Raw genomic sequence first — 20,874 nt, 5'->3', positions numbered from 1 at the left:
TCGAACTCAGAAATCCGCCTGCCTCTGCCTCCCAAGTGCTGGGATTAAAGGCGTGTGCCACCATCGCCTGGCTTGTTTTGTTTTGTTTTGTTTTTTCCCAGGCAGGATTTCTCTATGTAACAGGGTAGCCTCGAACTCACAGAGATTCTCTTCCTCTGCTGGGATTAAAGGCGTGTGCCACCACTACTGGGCAACCGTTACTATTTTTTTTTAACGCATTTTTAATGGAAAAGAAATGCATGCATATGGTAGAAAAACTTCAATCAAAATACTATATGCACATAAGGGAGAAAGTCTCCTGTCTTTTTCTTTCCGGAGCCTCTGTTATGCATGCACACTGTAACCTCTATACATTCCTGTTTATGTGTCTGTGTGTGACCCGTGTGATAGCTGGGGGGGTCTTGCTTAGGTGTGTGTTGTCTGGGAAATGCAAATCCAGCCTGGAGTCAGTTACCGGCGGTTCCCACGTAGGCACCTCCCCCAGGAAAGGTTTCTGCGCTCTTCGCTCCTCCTCTGGCTCCTCCTATCTCCGGTCCCTTTCTGCTCCCCCCAAGGGGCCTCCACTTCCTTCTCTTTCCACTAGTCTTCTTCCACTCTAGAGCCTTCCCGCACCACCCTTTCTTCCTTTCTCCTCCTCTCTCTTCTCCCTCCTCCTTCTTCTCCGCCTCCCTCTCAGGCTCCAGGTCTTCGGGAAAACCCGGGGCAGATCTCAGGTCCGAACACGACTTGCGCACGCGCAGTTGCTGTGCCGGTTCGGCCGGTGGTTCGGAGGTTCCAGGCTGCTCAGTCCCGCTGCCCTCCAGGCCTCGGCTCCTGCTTGGGGCAGCTGCGCTGTGTAAGTGCCCGGCTAGGGCCGCGCGTTGGGGTTCCTGGCCGGAGGGGCTGGCTGGGGGCTTAGCCCGGTCTGCACCTGCCCGGGTCTTCTGCTTGTCCGGGTCCCCTGTCTACCCATGAGCCCCCTGCTTGCCTGGTTCTCTGCCTGTCAGGTCCCCTTGTCTGCCCAGGTCCCCTGCCCCCCGGGGACAACCTGCTACCCTGTTGCCAGTCGTTTGGCGCCCCTCCTACACCTGGGGTGCGGGGTGCGCACCTGAAGGACCTGCGTGCACTTGGCCGGGATGGTCTGCACCTGCCCCTCCTGGCGGGCCAGGCTGGCCGGCTCCTACGTCTCTCTTTTCCGGTTCTGGAACCTGGAATTGGGCTACACTGCACGCCGTGCGCCACGCCCCTCGCCCACAATTCTGCGTCGCGAACGGGGTGCTCTATCCCTAGCGGCCCAGAGGCTCAAATCCAGCCCAATTTGCAGTTTCCCTGGAATGAGATCTTTGCGCTGTAAACTCCAGTTTGCCACCAGTGACAGCTAGGGAGAAGTGTCAGTGTGCACTGGCCTTTGATCTCGCCTCTCTGTTATAATCCCCTCTTGTTACATTGTTAAGCAGAGTTTTCTGGTGTTAGGGGCCTTTAAGGGAGCTGAAACCAGGCTCCATTGAATTCAGGGGAAAAGTATGAGGCCGACACACCCCCTTTAAAAGCAGTGACTTTGTAGAGTTAAGGAGCTACAGTTGCTTCCTCATCTGCCTTGACTGTTATTACCAAACAGTAGCACCAGGGATATGACGTTGGAAACCTAGGAATATTCCTGAAGATTTCCCGGTGAGGTTTGGTTTTCTTTTAAAATTGTTTTAGATGGTAGACTATTAGTGGGATGGTGGTAGTGGGGAGATAATTGTCAAGAAACTTAATCTTAAAAAAAAAAAAAAAAAGCCAGGCATGGTGGCGCATACCTTTTAATCCCAACACTTGAGAGGTAGAGGCAGGCGAATTTCTGAGTTTGAGGCCTGGTTGCCAGCCTGGTCTACAGAGTGAGTTCCAGGACAGCCAGGACTATACAGAGAAACCCTGTCTCGAAAAACCAAAAAGAAAAGAAAAGGAAAAAAAAAGAAAAGAGTCTGGTGCATGGTTCAAGGCCAGCTTGGGCAAGGAGCCTCAGAGTCAAAAGATGGGTGGGAGCAAGGGCTCATTGAGAGAGCACTTTTCCTAACATGCACAAGATCCTGTTTTGTCCCTAGCACCTTGTACAGTCCAGCGATTCTGGTATTTTCACAGTTATACAACTACTCTATCCCAGAACCAGACCTTTAACAGTCGATCTTTATCATTGATCATTTCGGGGGTCAGGGTGGGGATGGAGAGTTAGATGTTAGTAGGTACAGAGCAACAGTTAGTAGGTTTCAGAGCAATAAGATGGAAAGTTCTGGAAAAGGATGGTGGTGACATTGTACAACACTGAATACTCCTCATGTTTTTGGAATGATATGCTTAAAAGTGGCAAATCTTAGGTTCATGTAATTTTAAACTATTTATTTTTGAGATAGGGGCTCTCTCTCTGCATAACCCTAGCTGTCCTGGAACTCACTATGAAGACCAGGCTGGCCTCAGACTCAGAGATCTGCCTGCCTCTGCCTCCCAAGTGTTGGGATTAAAAGTGTGCGCTGCCATGCCCTGCTCTTATTATTTTTGACAGCTCTGTTGTGATCTAGTTCGTGTCCAGCTCCTCAGCTCTCCTCCTTCAAAGCATCAGCCTGTGGTTTCCAGGCTGGCAACTGTCCTCAGTCAAATTTAGGACATTTTTTGTTATGGTTTGTTTATTTTTTGTGTCCGTGTGTGGGAATTGCACATAACTGCAGTGCCCTTAGAACCAGGAAGAGGGTGATAAATTCACTGGAGCTGGGATGACAGGGAGTTGTGAACAGAGTGCTAAGGATGCTGGGTACTGAACTCTGGAACCCAAGAAGAGCAGTATTACTTTTTTTTTTTTCTTAGTTTTTCTGGCCCTGCTCTGGACATATTTATTTCATATATGTGGGTACATTGTCACTGTCTTCAGACACAGAAGAAGATGGCATCAGATGCACATTACAGATGGTTGTGAGCCACCATGTGGTTGCTGGGAATTGAACTCACGACCTCTGGAAGAACATCCAGTGCTCTTAACTGCTGAGTCATCTCTCCAGTCCCCAGCATTATTCTTCTTAACTACTGAACCATCTCTCCAACTCCTTTGTCATTCTTTTTTATTTTTATTTTTTTTTAAACAAATATTCTTTTTGAGATGGGGGGCTCACTATGCAGCTCTGGGTGGCTTGAAATTTACTCGGTAGACTAGGCTAGATTTGAATTCACAGAGAACTGTCAGCCACTGCCTTCTAAGAGGCTGGCATTAAAGGTACTTTTTTTGTTTTGTTTTGTTTTAAGAGAAGCTGTGACTGTGTGGTCCAGGCTCACTCACCAGGAACTCATAACCCAACACCCTGGCTTCCTGAGAGCCATGCATGGATCATATTTTGTCATTCTGTAGCAAGACCACATCCTCATTAGCAGTTCTACCTGGTCTTGTTTTCCTGAGAACTACATAAGCTCTCTGGTAGCATATCAGGACTTTCTTAGCCATTCTTGCCTATAAATAGCTTGTTTCATTGTTAGATGCCTGGTAGGACTTTTTTTTTTTTTTTTGGTTTTTCGAGACAGGGTTTCTCTGTGTAGCCTTGGCTGTCCTGGAACTCACTTTGTAGACCAGGCTGGCCTCGAACTCAGAAATCCGCCTGCCTCTGCCTCCCAAGTGCTGGGATTAAAGGCGTGCACCACCACCTCCCGGCTGCCTGGTAGGACTTCTAACCACAAGTGTGTTGAGTTTTCAAATTAGACTGGGGGTCTAACAGAGTTGGGATAGTGTTCATGAAGATACTCCTATTTCTTTAAATCTGGTCTCTGGGAAAAGCTCACACTAATGCTGGGATATTTGGCCCGTAGTTAGTTTCAACTCCTGCTTCTCACGGAAGGGATAAGTAGCCTTGTGAGGGTACTGTGTGAATCACTTGTGGCTACCCAGAGTGATAGCCAGGGTTGCCTGTGAGGATAAAGATTGAGACATGTCTCTGTCCACCACTGCTAATGGTGTCGGTGTAAGCTCTGCGAAGAGGCAGAGACGTCTGTCATAGACTCTTTTCTCTTTGGACAGGCCCTCAGGATGAGCGTCCCCGACTACATGCAGTGTGCAGAGGACCACCAGACCCTCCTGGTGGTCGTCCAGGCCGTGGGCATCGTCTCTGAGGAGAACTTCTTCAGGATCTACAAGCGGATCTGCTCGGTGAGCCAGCTCAGTGTGCGCGACTCGCAGCGCGCGCTCTTCATCCGGTACCGGCACCACTACCCACCCGAGAACAACGAGTGGGGAGACTTCCAGACGCACCGCAAGGTGGTAGGCCTCATTACCATCACCGACTGCTTCTCGCCCAAAGACTGGCCACAGACCTTTGAGAAGTTCCACGTGCAGAAGGAGATCTACGGCTCCACACTCTACGATTCCCGTCTCTTCGTGTTCGGGCTGCAGGGTGATGTGGCTGAGCAGCCGCGCCCGGATGTGGCCTTCTATCCCAACTATGATGACTGTGATTCAGTGGAGAAGCGCATCGAAGACTTCATCGAGTCCCTTTTCATTGTGTTGGAGTCCAAGCGCCTGGACAGAGCCACCGACAAGTCCGGGGACAAGATCCCTCTTCTCTGTGTCCCCTTTGAGAAGAAGGACTTCGTGGGACTAGACACAGATAGCAGGTAAGTTTATGTAGGAATGGTTGACCTAGAAGGCCTGGGCTAGGCCCCTCCTTACAAAGCAGGCAAAAATGCTGCAGCAAGGATAGCTCAAATGTGGACCATTGGCCACTAAAGAAGAGGAATCCCTTAGGGGTCAGAACATACACTCCCGGGTGTTACAAATCCCCTGGTAGGACTTTTGCAGCCATCGCTGCCTGTGGAACCAGGCTATCGTGAGCTGGGATGAGCTGTGTGTGTAAAACATACAGCACATACTGAAAAAACAAAAAACAAAAAACAAAAAACATAAAACAGATCAGGAATAGTTTTTGCATGGCACTGTTAGATTGGAAACAATGTTAATGTTTATTTTAACTGTTTTTATTCTATTGTTTTATTTTTGAGACGTGTATCATATGGCCCAGGATGCCCTTCAACTCTTTGTATCTGAGAGTGACCTGGTTCCTCCTGCCTTCACCTCCCAAGTGCTAATAGCATTATAGGCGAACCCCACCGTACCCAACCTGTTTTAATGCTGTGCTGGGAATCCTGCATGCTAGACAAGCACTCTGTCAACTGAGCCACATCCATAGCCCTGTTTCTACTTTGTAACATGCGGCAGCTGGAGCAGGGCCTGGTGGCTCACACCTGGAATCCCAGCTCTCAGGTGGCTGAGGGTTTGGGAGCTTAAAACAAGACTAGGCTTCATAGTGAGTTTGAAGCCGTTCTGAGCTACATCAAACCTCACCCGCTCAACACAAACAAGCAAAAGCAAACTATGTGGCAATTAGACACTTGAATTAGCCTCTGTGGCTGGTGTTTCCTCTGTTAGTTTGCTCTAGTACACAGACGAGATGCTGAAGTTGGACAGGTTATTGCTGTGCTCTGGGAGTAGAGCCTAGTTCTCTGCCTCCCAGGCCAGGCATTCTGCAGGTCCCTGGTCTCTTCTTTATCTCAGAGGTGCAGGAGGTCAGAAACACCACCCAGGCACTCCCGAAGAGCCACCTATATATGTGGACGTGTGTCTATGCTCTGCATTCTAAGATGGAGCAGGACAAAGACTGTGGGCTTTGTCTCTAGCCATGTTCCCTGCATTTCCTTGGCTTCCCATTATGGCTTTACTCTTCAGGCCGTTTCTTGTGCCCATAGCCCATTGCTCATGTCACCATCTTGCCACTGGCTGCCAGCAGAAGCGATGAGATAGATAGAAGCTCAGATGGCAGCCTTTGCCAGGAGGGGTTCCCTTTCTATAGGGAGAGCTCTGTGTGGCTGCATCACTTGAAGGTGTGATGCTCTCAGGCAGGAGCCCAGAGAATTGAGTCTGTCCCGCTTCCTCTGTGGAATTCAGATCATGATCTCCAGTGAGGCCCAGATGACATAATGTGCCTGCTGCAGAGTGGGTGTGCCACAAAGTAGTATGCTTCTAGAATTATCTAGAGTCACAGAGCAACTCTCTGGTGGTGAGTCTGACATGAAAATGTCATGGAATTGAGTGAGCACAGGCCAAGGGCAGCCTTTTGGGTTGGAAGCAAAAAGCAGCTCTGTCACATAGCCTGTGATATTTGGCAAGGTCTGGGAAGAGTCTTCATGTCTCACCTGAACTGAAGTTTTTGGTGTGTCTTGGGCCCATTCTCCTTCACCTTTGCAGCAGGCCTGTAGTTTCCTGGCCTGGCTTTCCAGGGTTAGAAAGCCGGATAGCTACAGAATCAGAGCTGATGCTCCAAAGCCCCTACTAAGGTAGACTTCAGGTCTGAGTGAGGTACTGATGCCGGGAAACCACAGTCCGGCCCATCCAGCTGTCTCCATCACAACTCCATAGTCTGTTTTCTGAGATGCTCTGGAGCGAGGACAGAGCCTCCCACTTGCCTGCACCTCCTGGGAGCTATGCACACATGTCCAAAGAGAAGTGACATGGTGTCCGTAGCTTGAGGGGAAGTGTCTAGACATACGGTCAGTTTGGGTTTGTCCCAGTAGCAATAAGGTGCTTGTAGCCACAGAGCAAGCCCTCCTCTTAGTGGGTGAGCATGGACCTGAGTCCCACACTTACACAGGCGTGTCACCAGGGGTCTAGTACATGTAGTGTGTGGCTCTTGGGGTTATTTTTGTTCCTGTATGTTTCTAATTTTGCTTGTCCCTCTTTCTTTTCTTTCTTTCCTTTGTTTTCTGTCATACCGCCCTGTGAGTATGTTGTTGGGTCTGAAAAGGTAGGCTGTGAACATGCCACTGAGAAAGTGGCTAGTTCCCTCATGTGCCCTTCCCATTGCCGCCATTGCTGCCAAAGCCAACACCGCTGCCTAGTTCCCTGTGTGTTCTGAGCAGTTCTCTAATTGTTAATTTCTTTCTTTTAGATTTTAGTTTCCTCAGCCCCCTAACCCATTGGTGTTCGACGTTTGTCAAAAATACTTGCTCCAGAGACCTTTTTGGTCTTTAGTATTTGGTGACAAATGAGCCTTTACTAACTCCCTTTTGTTTTGAGGATGTGAGATGCTGGCTCACCCGGGTGGCTGCAGAGGTTTTCATGGGGTTATTTTAACATGGGACACCAAGAGTGCAGCCCTGCTTGATCCCAGGCTTGGAAGTGAGTGAGGCATGCGGCGGGTCACTGTGGCTGTGGGACGTGCATGGTGGCAGGGCTGCAGGTCAGACATGTGGGGAGCAGAGCTGCTGTGGGGGAGCTTCTTGCCTTCTCTATTTGCTTTTCCTCTAGGGGTCCATTCCCTGTTCCTTTTTTTTTTTCCAGCAGCTTCTCCCCAGAAAGGACGGAGTTCATTCTAAGTGGACAGCAGTCTCTCTCTGTAAGAGGGCTCCAGGGTGACTTTTCTAAGGCCAGGAAGCAGTGACCTTCCCTGTAGCTCATCTGTTGAGTCTTAAGCATGTGAAGATGTGTGTTACTAAGCAGAGCTCTGCCCAGGCTCTCCCTGGCAGGCTTTCTTCACTGATACAGGCAGAAAGCTCACTTTGCACCAGGGGAGGCTGCTGCTGGCATGCCACTCGGCTGCATCACAGATTTAGACCCCTGAGCATCTGAAATCAGCCTTCCAGGAATGATCTTTGGCTGACCTAGTCCCCACTGAGCCCGGCCTGGTTCACCTGACTGGAGGGCAAGGGACTTGTTCTGCATCCTGCTGCTATGGAACACTGCCTCTGAGCCTCCACGCACTGCAAACGCTTTCCTATTTCATTTACTTTGTCTCCATGGAGATAGGTCGGACTTGCTGAGAGGTTCCCTCCCCTTCTAGGGCTTGGGAAGGAGCAAAAGGAAATTATTGTCACCAGCTCAGGGAGTTGGGGGCGGGGAGGCTAGGCTGCAGGGAAACAGCAGGGGGTCCTACTATGGTTGCAGTGCCTTTCTGTCACTCACTAGGTCCTGCATTTATTCATGTGACAATAGCTGGCCATGAGCTCTCCTCTTCTCATCTGCTTACTCTAGCAGGCTCGTCACAGGGATCTTCAGATATTTGTGTCCTGGCCTGTCCTCTGGGTCTCCCTTGTGAGAGACAAGGACCCTCCTTGGTGTTCCTTGAAGGAGAAGTTGCCTTTCTTAGTGAAGACTCCTAGAAGTAGTGTGGCCCACAGCTCTGGGCACTTGCTGTGTGTCAGGCCCGGTCCTGCTGTGTGTCTAGCACGTTAGAAATAGATGAGCTGATCTGAGGAGCCCTTTGGAAGCTGGACAGGGGCAGAAGCCGAGTGGCAGGCTATGAGGAGCATGGGCTCTGGGGCAGTTGCCATGTGCTGCACATGTGCAGAGTTGACTGTCCATATTGTGAAAATCCTACCATGGCCAGATATGAGTGACTCGGCCTCTAGTAGTGGATTGTAGGCGGAGTTTGTATGGAACAATTTGGATGGCCATAGTGGCAGGAGGTAGGTGAGGCCATCCTCAAGGGAAGGGCCCCAAGCAGGGGCAGGATGGGATTTCCAGCTAAGGTCCTGTCCCTTCTGTGGACCCAAATGGAAGGTTGGGTAGGGGGATCTGAGGACGTTGGCAACACAGGAGTGGGAGATGAGGTCTTGGCTAGTTTAGTCACTGTGACTGTAGTAGCTCCCAGGGAGAAGGCAACGTGAGCTACTGTGCTGCCTGAGTATTCGCAGGCTCAGTGCTCCCCAGGGATGAGGATGAGGGGTGGTGAAGCCAGCACAGTTATCTGCCAACCCTGTCCCCGACCTGGGTACCTCACATTACCAACGTATTCAAGGTAGGGGCAGCGGGCCTACTTTTGTAGAGTCAGCATTGGCTAATCGTTGAAGTAATTGGTCCAGCGTCACACAGCTAGTGGGTGATGTAGTAGGATGGAGGCTCAGGTTGGTCAGACCTCTCTACTGAGTCTGCTCTGTGATGCTTGAACTTATTTGGAGTCTAAAAAAAAGGAAATCTCCCCCTTTAAGTGCCCAAGCTCTGTCCCAAGCTCAGAATGGTAGTGAAGTGGTACCAACCCCCACTCCATTCCCCAACCCCAAGGGACAGGTCACTCTGGCAAGGTCATGGCTTCAGATAATGAGCAGGAACAATCAAACATGCCACTTATGTACTTCCCTTTCTTTGAGGTATACCTTGTGCTTGGAGGGAAAGGACAATGTTGGATCCCCTGGAGCTGGAGTTAGTTACAGTCTACTGTGTACTACTTTGTGGCTGCTGGGAACTGAATGAAGCTTATCTGGTTGAGCCATCTCCAGCTCCCAGAGTGATTTTCCCCCCTCAGGTAGTGAGGCTAGGCCCAAGGCAGTGTTGCTTGTTAGCAGGGCCATCCTGGGTCACCAGGGAGTAAGCTAACAAAAGCTGATGCATCTCCTTTGCACCTTTGCACAGGCATGCCTTAGTTCTAATAGCACTGAGTGTAGAGAAAGAAGCTAAGTCTGAGAGCCAGCGGGGACTGATGGAGTTGGGCCGGACATGGCTTCACTTCAACTCAGGATCTGCCAGTCCCTTTGATTTAGCGAGGACCTTACTCATTTCTCTATGGCTCATTCTTGAACAGAATTGCTTCTGCTTAATACACCTGCTGTTTGCTCTCATAAAAGAATAGCATCTTTGAAGCTGGTTAATGTTCAAAGAGTTAGTAGTGTTTTCAGAGGGTAAGCCTGCTCCGCGTTGTACATTGGTCCACAGCACATCTTCTCCAATGTTTGAAGAGCCCCAGCCAGATAGCTGGCCAATGATATGCAACATTTCTTTCTATGGAATAGTCCTAGGGCTGATGTTAAAAGGGGGAAATGACTGACTTGTTTAAAAGCAGAGACACACATTCCGTGATAATGTTGAAATTGGAGCTGTCTGAGGGGAAGGCTCCTGCTGTAGGGAGCAGGAGTTGTAGCTACACACTACGTTATAAAAACCACACGGCAGCACAGCTTTGAGGCCAGGACCCCTGCAGCTCACATGACTGGCAATGACTGCTGCTGGCTTTCAACCTTAGAGCCTAACACGGCTTCTCGGCATTGTTAGTGGTAGACACCTGCATCATGCTCAGCCCTGTGCCTGGGGGGAGAGGACAGCAGTAACCAGGCGTTTCCTTTGAATCTTGTCTTCCAGACACTATAAGAAGCGGTGCCAAGGACGCATGCGGAAGCACGTTGGGGACTTGTGCCTCCAGGCTGGGATGCTGCAGGACGCCCTGGTACACTACCACATGTCTGTGGAGCTCCTGCGCTCAGTCAATGACTTCCTGTGGCTAGGGGGTAAGACTGTCTGACCAGATGAGTCGATAAGTGGACGTGTCCACTGGTATTTGACTATGAGGAAACAGCATGCAGAGAGGCGAGGGAGGGGAAGCAGGCTGCACCTGCTGATTGCTCTGTGGGCTCATTTCCCTGACGTATCTCTGCTCACTCTGCAGCCAGCCTGCTCTACATTTACTGAAGGAGGCATGTGTTGTCTTCTGCCTGTGCTCTTGGCCTCTGCTGTGGCTGCCATTGCCCATGTCCTTGCCTCTTCACTCCAGCGCATATTCTTCTTGCACCCATTGGGGATCATGAAGATATGGCCCCAAGTGAGAGAATTGGATGTACAGTGTGTACAGGGCTACCTTAAGAAAGAGATTGTTCCACATGTGTCTGCTGCTATTCCAGATGACACAGACACGTGTAGGATATGACAGGAGGTAGTTTGGTCCTGTCTTAGAGGTAGTACAATTTTGTTTTGTTTTGTTTTACTCTGTGTAGCCCTGGCTGTCCTGGAACTCACTCTGTAGACCAGACTGGCCTCCAACTCAGAGATCTGCCTGCCTTTGCCTCCTGGGTGCTGGGATTAAAGGCGTGCGCCACCACTGCCCACCTTAGAGCTATTGGTTTTAAATTCTTCCTCCCTCCCCCCTCCCTCTCTCTGTCCTCCTTCCCTCCCTCCCTCCTCCCCTTCTTCTCCTCTCTTCTTCCCTCCCCGTCTCCTTTACTCCTCTGTCTAGGATGGAGCCGTGCTTGTTAGCCAAGCACTCCATCACCACTGCGCACACACCCAGCCCTACTGTTAAACGCTTCCAACCCAGCATTCTTCCTGCTCCACAGCTCTGCATCTCCACAGCCTGATGTAGGACGTCCAGTACAATGTGTGTAAAACTGCTGGTCCCTCAGGGCCGACTCAATGACTTAGTGGGTAAAGGTGCCTGCTGCCAAGCCTGATGACCTGAGTTCAATTCTCAGCACCAACAGAGTGGAAGGGGAGACTTAAATCTCCTAAGTTGCCCTCTGACTTTGACACACACACGATGGCCCATGTCCTCATCCCATCCCATTAAATAAGTAAATGTAACAAGCCAAACAAAAGAACCCTAAAGGGCTGGTGAGATGGCTCAGTGGGTAAGGGCACCCACTGCTCTTCCAAGGGTTATGAGTTCAAATCCCAGCAACCACATGGTGGCTCACAACCACTCATAATGAGATCTGACACCCTCTTCTGGTGGTCTGAAGACAGATACAGTGTACTTATAATCAATCAATAAAGAAAGAAAGAAAGAAAGAAAGAAAGAAAGAATAAATAAATCTTAAAAAAAAAAAAGAACCCTAAAGTTGATGATCCTATGAACAAGTGGAAGTTTTCCCTGTATATTCAGGCCATCAGTTCAACTCTGAGCCTTGCTATTCTCTTGTGTTGCCTGCCCTGACGTGGCCTGTAGAAGGTGGGTGGCATGTCTCTGTGTACATGCTCTCACTCTGGCCTGTAACTTGCTATACAACCCAGGCCGGCCTTGAACTTACAGAGACCCACTTGCCTCTTCCTCTGCCTCCCCAGGGCTGGGATTAAAGACATGTACCACCATGCCCAGCTAGTGATCTTTAACTGTAAACTTTGTTTTGGGGAAATTGGCATTTTCAGATGAGCTGACTGTTTAAGTCATCCTGAGCCCCTGCAGGACGACTTTACTAATCATCTTCGCTTCTCTTCACCACCCAGCTGCCCTGGAAGGGCTGTGTTCGGCTTCCGTCATTTACCATTATCCCGGAGGAACTGGTGGCAAGACCGGGGCTCGGAGAATCCAAGGCAACTCACTTCCCTCAGAAGCAGCCAACAGACACCGGCCAGGTGAGCCCACCTCTCTCCAGCCTGTACCCATGGCAGTCTCTAAGGACAGGAGCAGCACCCAGTGCTGTCTTTTCCTTCTCGTTAGGCCTGATGATTGTTTCTAGGTAGGAGGATTCTGTGCAATCTCGAAGGAGGCATCTTCTTCTGGCCTATCGGCCTGACTGGACAGTGAGGGTTTACGTACAGTGCCCACCACTGATTTCTAGGCCTTTGTTGAAATGCCCTGGCAGAATGGACTTGGGTACCCATGAAATGGGTAACATTGGTCCCTGGTGTCAGTTTTAACTGCAGATGCAGGGACCAGGGGTACTTCTTGTTTCATTAAACATTTCCTAGCTACTTAATCTTGCTTTTCCAGTTATTGGTTCCAGTGAAGAGCGAAAGACTTCTCTAGATGAAGGGATCCACAAATGCTCAGTGAGCTTTTGATGTTAGTGTGTTACTAGTCACATTGTGGAGGCCGGGCTATGATGAGCAATGCCTAACTCAAAGCCAAAGACACTTTTTGTCTGTGAGACTTTTAGAAAACCTCAGTGGAGAGTAAGCTACATTTTCTCCTCAATGGGAACAACATAGTGTCATTGCCAACACAGCTCTTACTGGAAAGGGAAGGGGACAGTTTATTATTCATTTCATTTATTTATTTAATTTGTTATTAAATTGTTATTATGTTTTGAGACAGGTTTTCTCTGTCTAGTCCTGGTTGTCCTGGGACTTGAGCTGTAGAGCAGGCTGGCCTTGAATTCAGAGATACACCTACTTCTGCTTCCTGTGTTCTAGGATCAGAGGTGTTATGCCACTATGCCTGGTCCAAAGGAGACCATTTATTCTGAACCAGATATGAGTAATTATAGGCCAGGAACATAGATTTGGCTTGTACCAAGTGACATTCTTCCACTATGGACATGGTTACACGAGCTCTTTATAGCTCTTTAAAGGAAGCCATAAATGAGTGGACTCATCAGAAACATTGGTGGGGACATCAGTTTGGGGGTTACAGCAAAGCAGGGAAGTCCCTACAATAGGTCTCAGTTGCTGTCTGATGGCATTCATAGCTCTAGGGTTGGTGGAAGGTAGGGTTCTGTTAAATTAATACATTACAAGCTAGCCACAAGAATGTTGGCTCAGAGGTGGCAAGGAATGGCTGTTAAGGTGCTAAAGGCAGCCCAAGATAACTTTGGTTCTTGATCTGTCACAATCAAACTCTACAGTCATGGAAGTAGTCACTCAGTCTGTGGACTCTTACACAGAGGCTTGGCTTTCTCAGGAAACCTCAGTCCCTAGTAGCAGATGCGGTAGAAGGGGAGTCAGAGAGATTCTGTCATCACCTACTGTAGAGCATGCAGTTGCTGCTAGGTGTATGGGCTTCTGCAGGACATGCTCAGATGAAGGCACATGATTCTCGAGGGCCCTTTATGCTAGTCTGCCAGGAGCCCCTGGTGGCAACTCCATTAGCAGAGTGGAAGGGGAGCAGGCTGAGAGGCCATGCTGCTGAGAGTAGGGAGGTATCCGCTCTGGCCTTCTGGGTTTTGATCTCCCCCGGATGCTGGGTTATGTGCTGGGTATAGCTGTGGGCCCTGCTGTGAGGTCACAGCCTACGGAGTTTCACTCCTAGTCAGCTCCCAGGTTGTCAGTGGGGGGCGGGGTAGCTCTCTCCCCCTGCTGTGACTGAGAAGCCCTTAGGGAAACAATGTTTCATCTTGTTTCCTTGCTGGGTATGAACAGAGAAAGCTTAAGCAACAGAAGAACTGGTCCATGTCTCAGAAGCAGTGTGTGTCTTCACTTAGCTTCACTGCATGAAAATGTTGGAACTTTTCATAGTTGAAGACAGCCTGTACCTGAAAATACTCAGGTGACAGCTGGGAGGGCAGGAGGTCAAAGAGACTGACTACTGTTGAAGTGGAGTGGCCTTCTCATCACAGGCTGCATCCGGGGCACAGATGCACCATCTTCTTTCACATTCTAATCTCTAGAGCAGCTGGTGTGTAGTGTCTGCCCTGTGTTATGGCAGACAAGCCAAGCATTTAACACTGTCTCTTACATTTCATGAGTGAGCACCCAGCTCTCCTCTTTAGCCACAGAAAAACAGAAACCTGGATGCATGTGACATTTTGTTACATGTGATTAGGACTAAGTCATTTAATCTCAAGGGGCTGATTCAGGAGGATCCCCATTGAGTCCAAGGCCTGCTTGAGCTACATAGTGAGTTCTAGACCAGCCTGGGCTATACAGTAAGAAAATATTTCAAAAGATATTTGGAGGGCTAGGAATATGGCCCAGTGGGTAAAGGCATTTTCCACCCAGTCTTGACGGCCTGAGTTTAATTCATGTGGAAGAGGAGAGAACTGACTGTCACAAGTTGTCCTCTAAACACTACACACACACACATATACACACACACATACACATACACACACACACACACACACACACACACACACACACACACAAACTCTAAAAGGATATGGGAAGATGGCCTAGTAGATAAGAACATGCGTTTTCTAAACATGAGAAACCCAGCACCGGGTGCCAGAGACAAGTTCTCTTATTTATTTTCCCTACTTGCTGTGACAGTATACTCTGACAAAAGCAATGTAGGGGAGAAACTTTATTTTAATTCATAATTCCAGGTGGCAGTTCATATGGGGAGTCACAGTCAGGTGATATTCATAATTAAGAAGCAGAGAGAAAGGACTCCCAGTGGTCAGTTCACGTTCCCTAGTTGTATAACGTAAGACCCTCCTCAGTTAACATAATCAAGACAGTTCACCCAGGCATGCCTGGCTAGCAGCCTGTCTCATAGGTGGCTCTAGGTCCTTCCATGTCTGCAGCACCACCACACAGATCTCTGGAACTCATTGGCTAGCCAGCCTAAGGCAAGGATGAGTTTCAGTGAGAGACCTTGTCTGAGGGGAGTAAGGTAGGGACGGCTGAGGCAGCTGTCAGTATCCCTGCTTCAGCAAGTATGATTAGCAGGTAGTAACAGGAGTGTACGATATCTCTATTTCTGTTTAAAGAATTATTTATGTATATGAGTACACTGTAGCTGTCCTCAGACACACCAGAGGGGGGCATCGGACCCTATTATAGATGGTTGTGAACCACCTTTGGTTGCTGAGACTTGAACTCAGGACTTCTAGTAGAGCAACCAGTGCTCGTAACCACTGAGCCATCTCTCCAACCCCAAGGATATGTCTATTTTTTTTTTAAGATGTATTTTCACTCGTGTGTGTGTATGTGTGTGTGTGTGTGTGTGTCTGTCCATCACGAGTGCCTGCGGGGGCCAGAAGACAATGATAGATGACTGGGAGCTAGCGTTGCAGGCAGCTGTGAGCTGTATAAAGTGGCTGCTGGGAACTGAATTGTGCTCTCTGCAAGCGTGTAGGAGTTTCTAAGCACAAGCTGCTTCTCCAGGCCCCCAGGGATTCACTGAACACTTCCAGACCTCACAGGCACTGGTCAAGTAGTTTTCAAGTGCATTTCCTTAGAAAAGGGGACATTTCTTTCCCTCTTTTAAAATTTTTTTTTAAAAAAGTTTAAAAAAAATTTGTGTTTTTTTCCCCTTTAAATTATTCTTTCTTTTAATCTGCCTTTCAATCTTAGCTTCATGCTATTCACAAGTGGGGGCACTTATCCTTATTTTGAAGGTTTGTATGTGGACCTGTAAGTCTATAACTAAAGGACAAAATGTAGTTTCTTTAAAAAATTAGGGCTAGAAAGCCAGATATGATGCTGGGCTCCCATAATCAGAGCTCCTGGAAGGCGGAGGCCAGAGGCTTAGGAATTGAAAGTCAGCCTTAGCTACATAGTGTATTTGAGGCTAGCCTGGACTACATGAGATCCTGTCTTAAAAAACTAAACCAAACCAAAACAAACAAAAAAAAAACCAAGATGGTGACTGTAGCCTACTTGTAGAGTTCTTGCCTAGCACTGTGAGAGTGCCTGGGTCCCTTATCTACCTTTTTTTTTTTTTTTTTTGGTTTTTCGAGACAGGGTTTCTCTGTATATCCCTGGCTATCCTGGAACTCACTCTGTAGATCAGGCTGGCCTCGAACTCAGAAATCCACCTGCCTCTGCCTCCCAAGAGCTGGGATTAAAGGCGTGCGCCACCACTGCCCGGCTGGGTCCCTTATTTAGGACTAAAAAAAAAAAAAAACAGTATAGAACTCTACCTTCAACTGGAAGAAAGTGCTTATCATTGACTTGTAAAGATTTCTTAGGAATGGTGGCCTCTACTTTTCCTTGTCTTTGAACTTGGTAATATTACTTATCATTAAATTGATCAAAACAGGCCCGAGGTGTGTGGCTTGCTGGTAGAACACCCGGTTCTCATCCCTAGCACTGGCATGTGATGGTGAAGACTGGCATGACAAATGGTCCCAAGCCAGGCCGTGGTGGTGCACACCTTTAATCCCAACACTTGGGAGGCTGAGGCAGGCGGATTTCTGAGTTTGAGACAAGCCTGGTGTACAGAGTATGTTCCAGGACAGGCAAGGCTACACAGAGAAAAACCCTGTCTCGAAAAACCAAAAAAGAAAAAAAAGAAAAAAAAAAAGAAAAGAAGAAAAGAGAAGAGAAGCGAAGAGGTCCAAATATCTACCAGCACTCCTCAGCTTCGGGCAGGGCTTTACAGCTCCAGATAGGAGTGGTTGAGGGTTGGGACAAGTACTCTTTTTTAAGGCACAGAGAATTGAACCCCTGCTGAGTTAGGCTGGCCACTGAGCTGGCTTCTTACAGAGCACTTGCCTCTCACTGTGAGCTCTTTTTCAGTGGCCTGAGCTTAAGAGGAGTATTTGGGAAAACAGGACAGACTGATGTAGCCCGAAGTCAAGGCTTTTTCAGATTTGTTTGTTTGTGTGACAGGGTGCTACTGTGGAGGCCTGGCTGACCTGGAATTTGAGATTGGGACCATCTGATCTTCCTGCCTCTGTCTCCAAGTGCTGGGATTATGTATGGGTGTGCACCACCATGCCTGGCTACTTTTTTTAAAGAAAGGCTTATTTATTTATGTTGTGAGCTTCCATGCGGTTACTGGGAATTGAATTCAGGACCTCTGGAAGAGCAGCCAGTGTTCTTTACTGCTGAATCATCTCTTCAGCACCCCAATTTTTATTTGTGAGTATGTCTTTATCTACTCACATGTTTGAGGGTATCTCTGGAGGTCAGAAGAGAGCATTAGGGGAGTTGTAAGGCTCTGGATGTGGATGTTGGGAATTCAACTCTAATCCTCTCCGAGGGAGGGCATTAACTGCTCTTACCCGCTGAGCTGTCTTTCCTGCCCCCTCAGTTGCCTGTGGGAAAAATACAGAGACTGGGAGGAAGTTTGGCAACTGACTGTAAGAAGAACCAGTTCTGAGACCCCTTCCTGTTGTTAGACTGTCCTCTGTGAGCCTGTCTTTTGTTAACATCCAGGTGTCACACTTTAGCTGTTGAACAGTGCCACAAGCTGACCAATTGCCTGGACTAGCTGAACTCCGCCTGTGGTCTGCACACTCTGGGGGATTCTTGCAGGATGTTCCATAGGTGGCGCTGTTGCACTTACTTATTATTATTTTTAAAGCTTTATTCCACTGCCCACCCCCACCCCACCCCACCCCCCACTTCTACAAGAGGACCCAAACCAGGTGATTTCTTCATTTGATGCCTCAGACTAACCCCTAGTACACACCTGGAAAAAGCCTTCTGTCGCTATGTTATTTTTCTCTTGTCAGCTCAGAGCGAGGATTGCAGCTAAGCTATCAGAGCAGCAATGAAACTGGACTTTCCCCTTGAGTATTAGGTAATGGTTAGCCATGATGTCACAGCTCTGCAGCACCTTACAGATGAGAAGAAGGCTGCCTGCCAGGTCTTAAATCTCCACTCCTATGCTTACTAGCAAGCACCATCTTGGGTCAGGAGGAGATCCTGACTTCCAGGTCAGCTGAGGTGGTTGTGTGGAGGTGTTAACATTCAGCTATATGCGTTAGGTATGTTATTGAACTTTAGGTCACACTGTGTGTTTCAAGTCAGGTCTGGCCACCCATCCTCAATAAGGCAGTCAGAGCCAAATTAAAAGTGGGAAGCAGGAAAAAGAAGATTTATTTCTCCTGGCCACATTGGGAAGAGGGATGTGAGTCTTGTCGTGTAGCCCAGGCTGGCCTTGAACTTGGTCCTTCTCTTCCACCCCCATTACTGAGATTGCAGGCACGCACCATCATGATCATGCTGGAACCGTCCTTCTATAATGTTTGATTTCTAAGGAATTAGAATAGGAAGAAATAGCTTTGTGAAGAAAGATCCAGTTAAGTAAGAGAAGAGCGAGGCCTGGTGTGCAGGTTTGTAATCTTGGGGTTTATAATCTTAGTTATGGGGGAGGCTGAGGCAGGAGGCTGGCAAGTTCAAACTTCAAGAGCTGCCTGGTAACTGAGCAAGACAAAACGTGGTCTCAAAAATAAAATGAAAAGGATGGAGCCCTCCACCTGCTCTCTCAGGTCCGTCTTACTTTCTCCCTGGGTGTCTTTTTCTTTACTGTTGTACTTAAAATGCCTTCTAGCTTGGTATGGTAGCATATGCTCTTAATCCCAGCACCTGGATTAAAGGCAGTGGCAGGGGGATTTCTGTGACCTCTGACCTGTGTGTGTGTATTTTTTTTTTTTGTTGTTGTTGGTTTTTCGAGGCAGGGTTTCTCTGTGTAGCCCTGGCTATCCTGGTACTCACTTTGTAGACCAGGCTGGCCTCAAACTCAGAAATCTATCTGCCTCTGCCTCCCAAGTGCTGGGATTAAAGGCGTGCGCCACCACCGCCTATGTGTGTATTTTTGCATGCATAAGAAAAAAAAGATTACTATACATATCATAGCTGTGAGCTATAGTACCATGATCGTGGAGTTCGTTCTTTACACAGACAATTGAGTAAATAAGCTGTCGAGTACCAACATAGGCTGTTGGGGCTCCCTTTTTAAATCTAAAATTGTTTAGAAATGACAACAGCTAATGGTGAACATGAGTGTTCATCAGGAGCTCATGGGTGTTCTTTGCTGGGGTGGGAAATTACCTTCTGCAGAGAAGCCTGCTGGGTTCTCTCCGATGTCTGGTACTTTAACAAATGAGGAAGGCTTTCCCAATTCCTTGACAATAGTGGAGCCAAATGTTTCATGTGCAAACTCACTACTAAGCTCATTTCTCCCCCTTTTATCTTCCTCTTCTTTTATTTATTTTTTAATGTGTGTTGTGTGTGTATGTGTGTGTGTGTGTGTGTGTGTGTGTGTGTGTGTGTGAGAGAGAGAGAGAGAGAGAGAGAGAGAGATCTGGAAGGGAGTATTAATATATTACTATATTTTCTTCTGAGACCTTTGATACCCCAGTCCAGAGCACTCACATATATTTGGAAAAAAAATTGTCTTGTTATTGTTTTATTGGTGAAACGAAGGATTCTGGAACTTGTTTACAGAGAGTGAAGAGCCTGAGCTTAGAGAGTAGGAAGGGAGGAGATAAAGGGGCACTCTCCTCTTTGTTCAAGACAGGATTAACAGTAAATGCTCTGTTCTTCTCATGGAACCAGAAAAGCATGGTGCCTGCCACACTCTTCCCCCAGCTGCTGTTATGGTAGCTGCAAGTGTCTCAGGCTCACTACGGTGTATGCAAACTGTAAAATGTGATCTGCTAGTTGTCTTTAAAAGTGGTTTTATTTTCCAAATAAAAGACCGTAATCTGTTCTTTCTTCCAGGGGCGCAAGAAGTTCTCATTGACCCAGGTACATGATCTCCGTGCTTAGTTTTTTTTTTTTTTAAGTGCTTGTTTTCATGGTGTTGTGAATGAATGGTTCTGGTTTCTGGATTGTGGTCTTTGGAACAGTTTGATTTAAGTAACTTTAAATCAGAACTGTGACAAACCTGATTATTGTTTAGTCCTTGTTTGATGGGGCACCCTATTGCTTCCTGTTGTCTGGTGAAGAGGAGCAATTTCCCCCTAGCATGGTGAATTGAATGATTGGAGAATCGTGCCTTGAATCCTCTAAATGCACGGAGCATGCCTACACTGTTGATTTGAATCCCTCCATGGTAATGACTTTGCTCTGAGTCTATGGCCTATGCTCTTTTCCACAGTGATTTGGATTTCCTATTACATTTTTTATAGACTATTATTATTGTTAGTAAGACAGGTCTTGCTATGTAGCTCAGGCTGGTCTTGAGTTAGTGGCTATCCTCCTGCCTCAGCCTCCTACTATATGAACCACCAAGCTTGTGTGTTCTTAAGAAATCTTGCATTTTTTTTTTCACATTGGGTCTTCCTTTCCATATTAATTTCTGTCATTAATCCACCAGAAACTTGTTTTGTTACAGTGCTTAATTATTTCATGATGAGCTCAATTACTTTTGGCTTAATTAGAAACCATGGCCGAGTAGGTAAGAGTGCAGTAGCAGACACCGTCCTTCGAAGAACACCAACCAGGCAGTCATGTTTCCTTGGGCTTCGCACCCAAGCTGGCTGCTTTCATCTGCTGTGTGTCTGAATTTCAAGTGGAAGCGCCTTCAGCCCGCTTGTCTGATCCAAGGCCCGTCTCTCCACTGCGGGCTACATTTCTCAGTACGGTTTGTAGAAAGTGTAGAGGACCCAGATGTTTATAATGTTTTGTTTGCTTTCTGAAGAAAAATCAACACAAGGACAGGGGTTCTTGTGACAGGAGTTGGGGACTTTCTGTGCTTGTGAAAGTTAGGTTGACAAGCCAGGAATGGTGGCATATAAACCTGTAACCTCATTAGCACTCAGGAGGCTGAGGAAGGAGCCAGCTTCAGC

The 20,874-nt window shown here is 47.9% G+C and overlaps 1 protein-coding gene across 3 annotated transcripts in view; it reads left to right on the top strand.

The window, feature by feature from the left end:
- Nucleotides 1-573: 573 nt before the first annotated feature.
- Trappc9 (trafficking protein particle complex 9) overlaps nt 574-20,874 on the top strand; it is a 466,270-nt gene continuing 445,969 nt past the window's right edge. Inside the window, exons 1-5 of one of the 3 annotated variants that reach the window (XM_031345557.1) lie at nt 574-835; nt 4,016-4,608; nt 10,118-10,263; nt 11,972-12,100; nt 19,805-19,831. In XM_031345557.1, coding sequence (XP_031201417.1) covers nt 4,025-4,608; nt 10,118-10,263; nt 11,972-12,100; nt 19,805-19,831 — 886 coding nt within the window. In that variant the 5' untranslated portion in view covers nt 574-835; nt 4,016-4,024. Of the gene's footprint in view, nt 836-4,015; nt 4,609-6,771; nt 6,792-10,117; nt 10,264-11,971; nt 12,101-19,804; nt 19,832-20,874 lie in introns of those variants that run through there. The other 2 variants (XM_031345566.1, XM_031345575.1) reach the window with 2 other exon arrangements.

This window comes from Mastomys coucha, unplaced genomic scaffold (genome assembly GCF_008632895.1).
Source record: "Mastomys coucha isolate ucsf_1 unplaced genomic scaffold, UCSF_Mcou_1 pScaffold11, whole genome shotgun sequence".
NCBI lineage: Eukaryota > Metazoa > Chordata > Mammalia > Rodentia > Muridae > Mastomys > Mastomys coucha.
The sequence above is the reverse complement of the archived record's forward strand: the minus strand, read 5'-3'. Positions and strand labels throughout refer to the sequence as shown.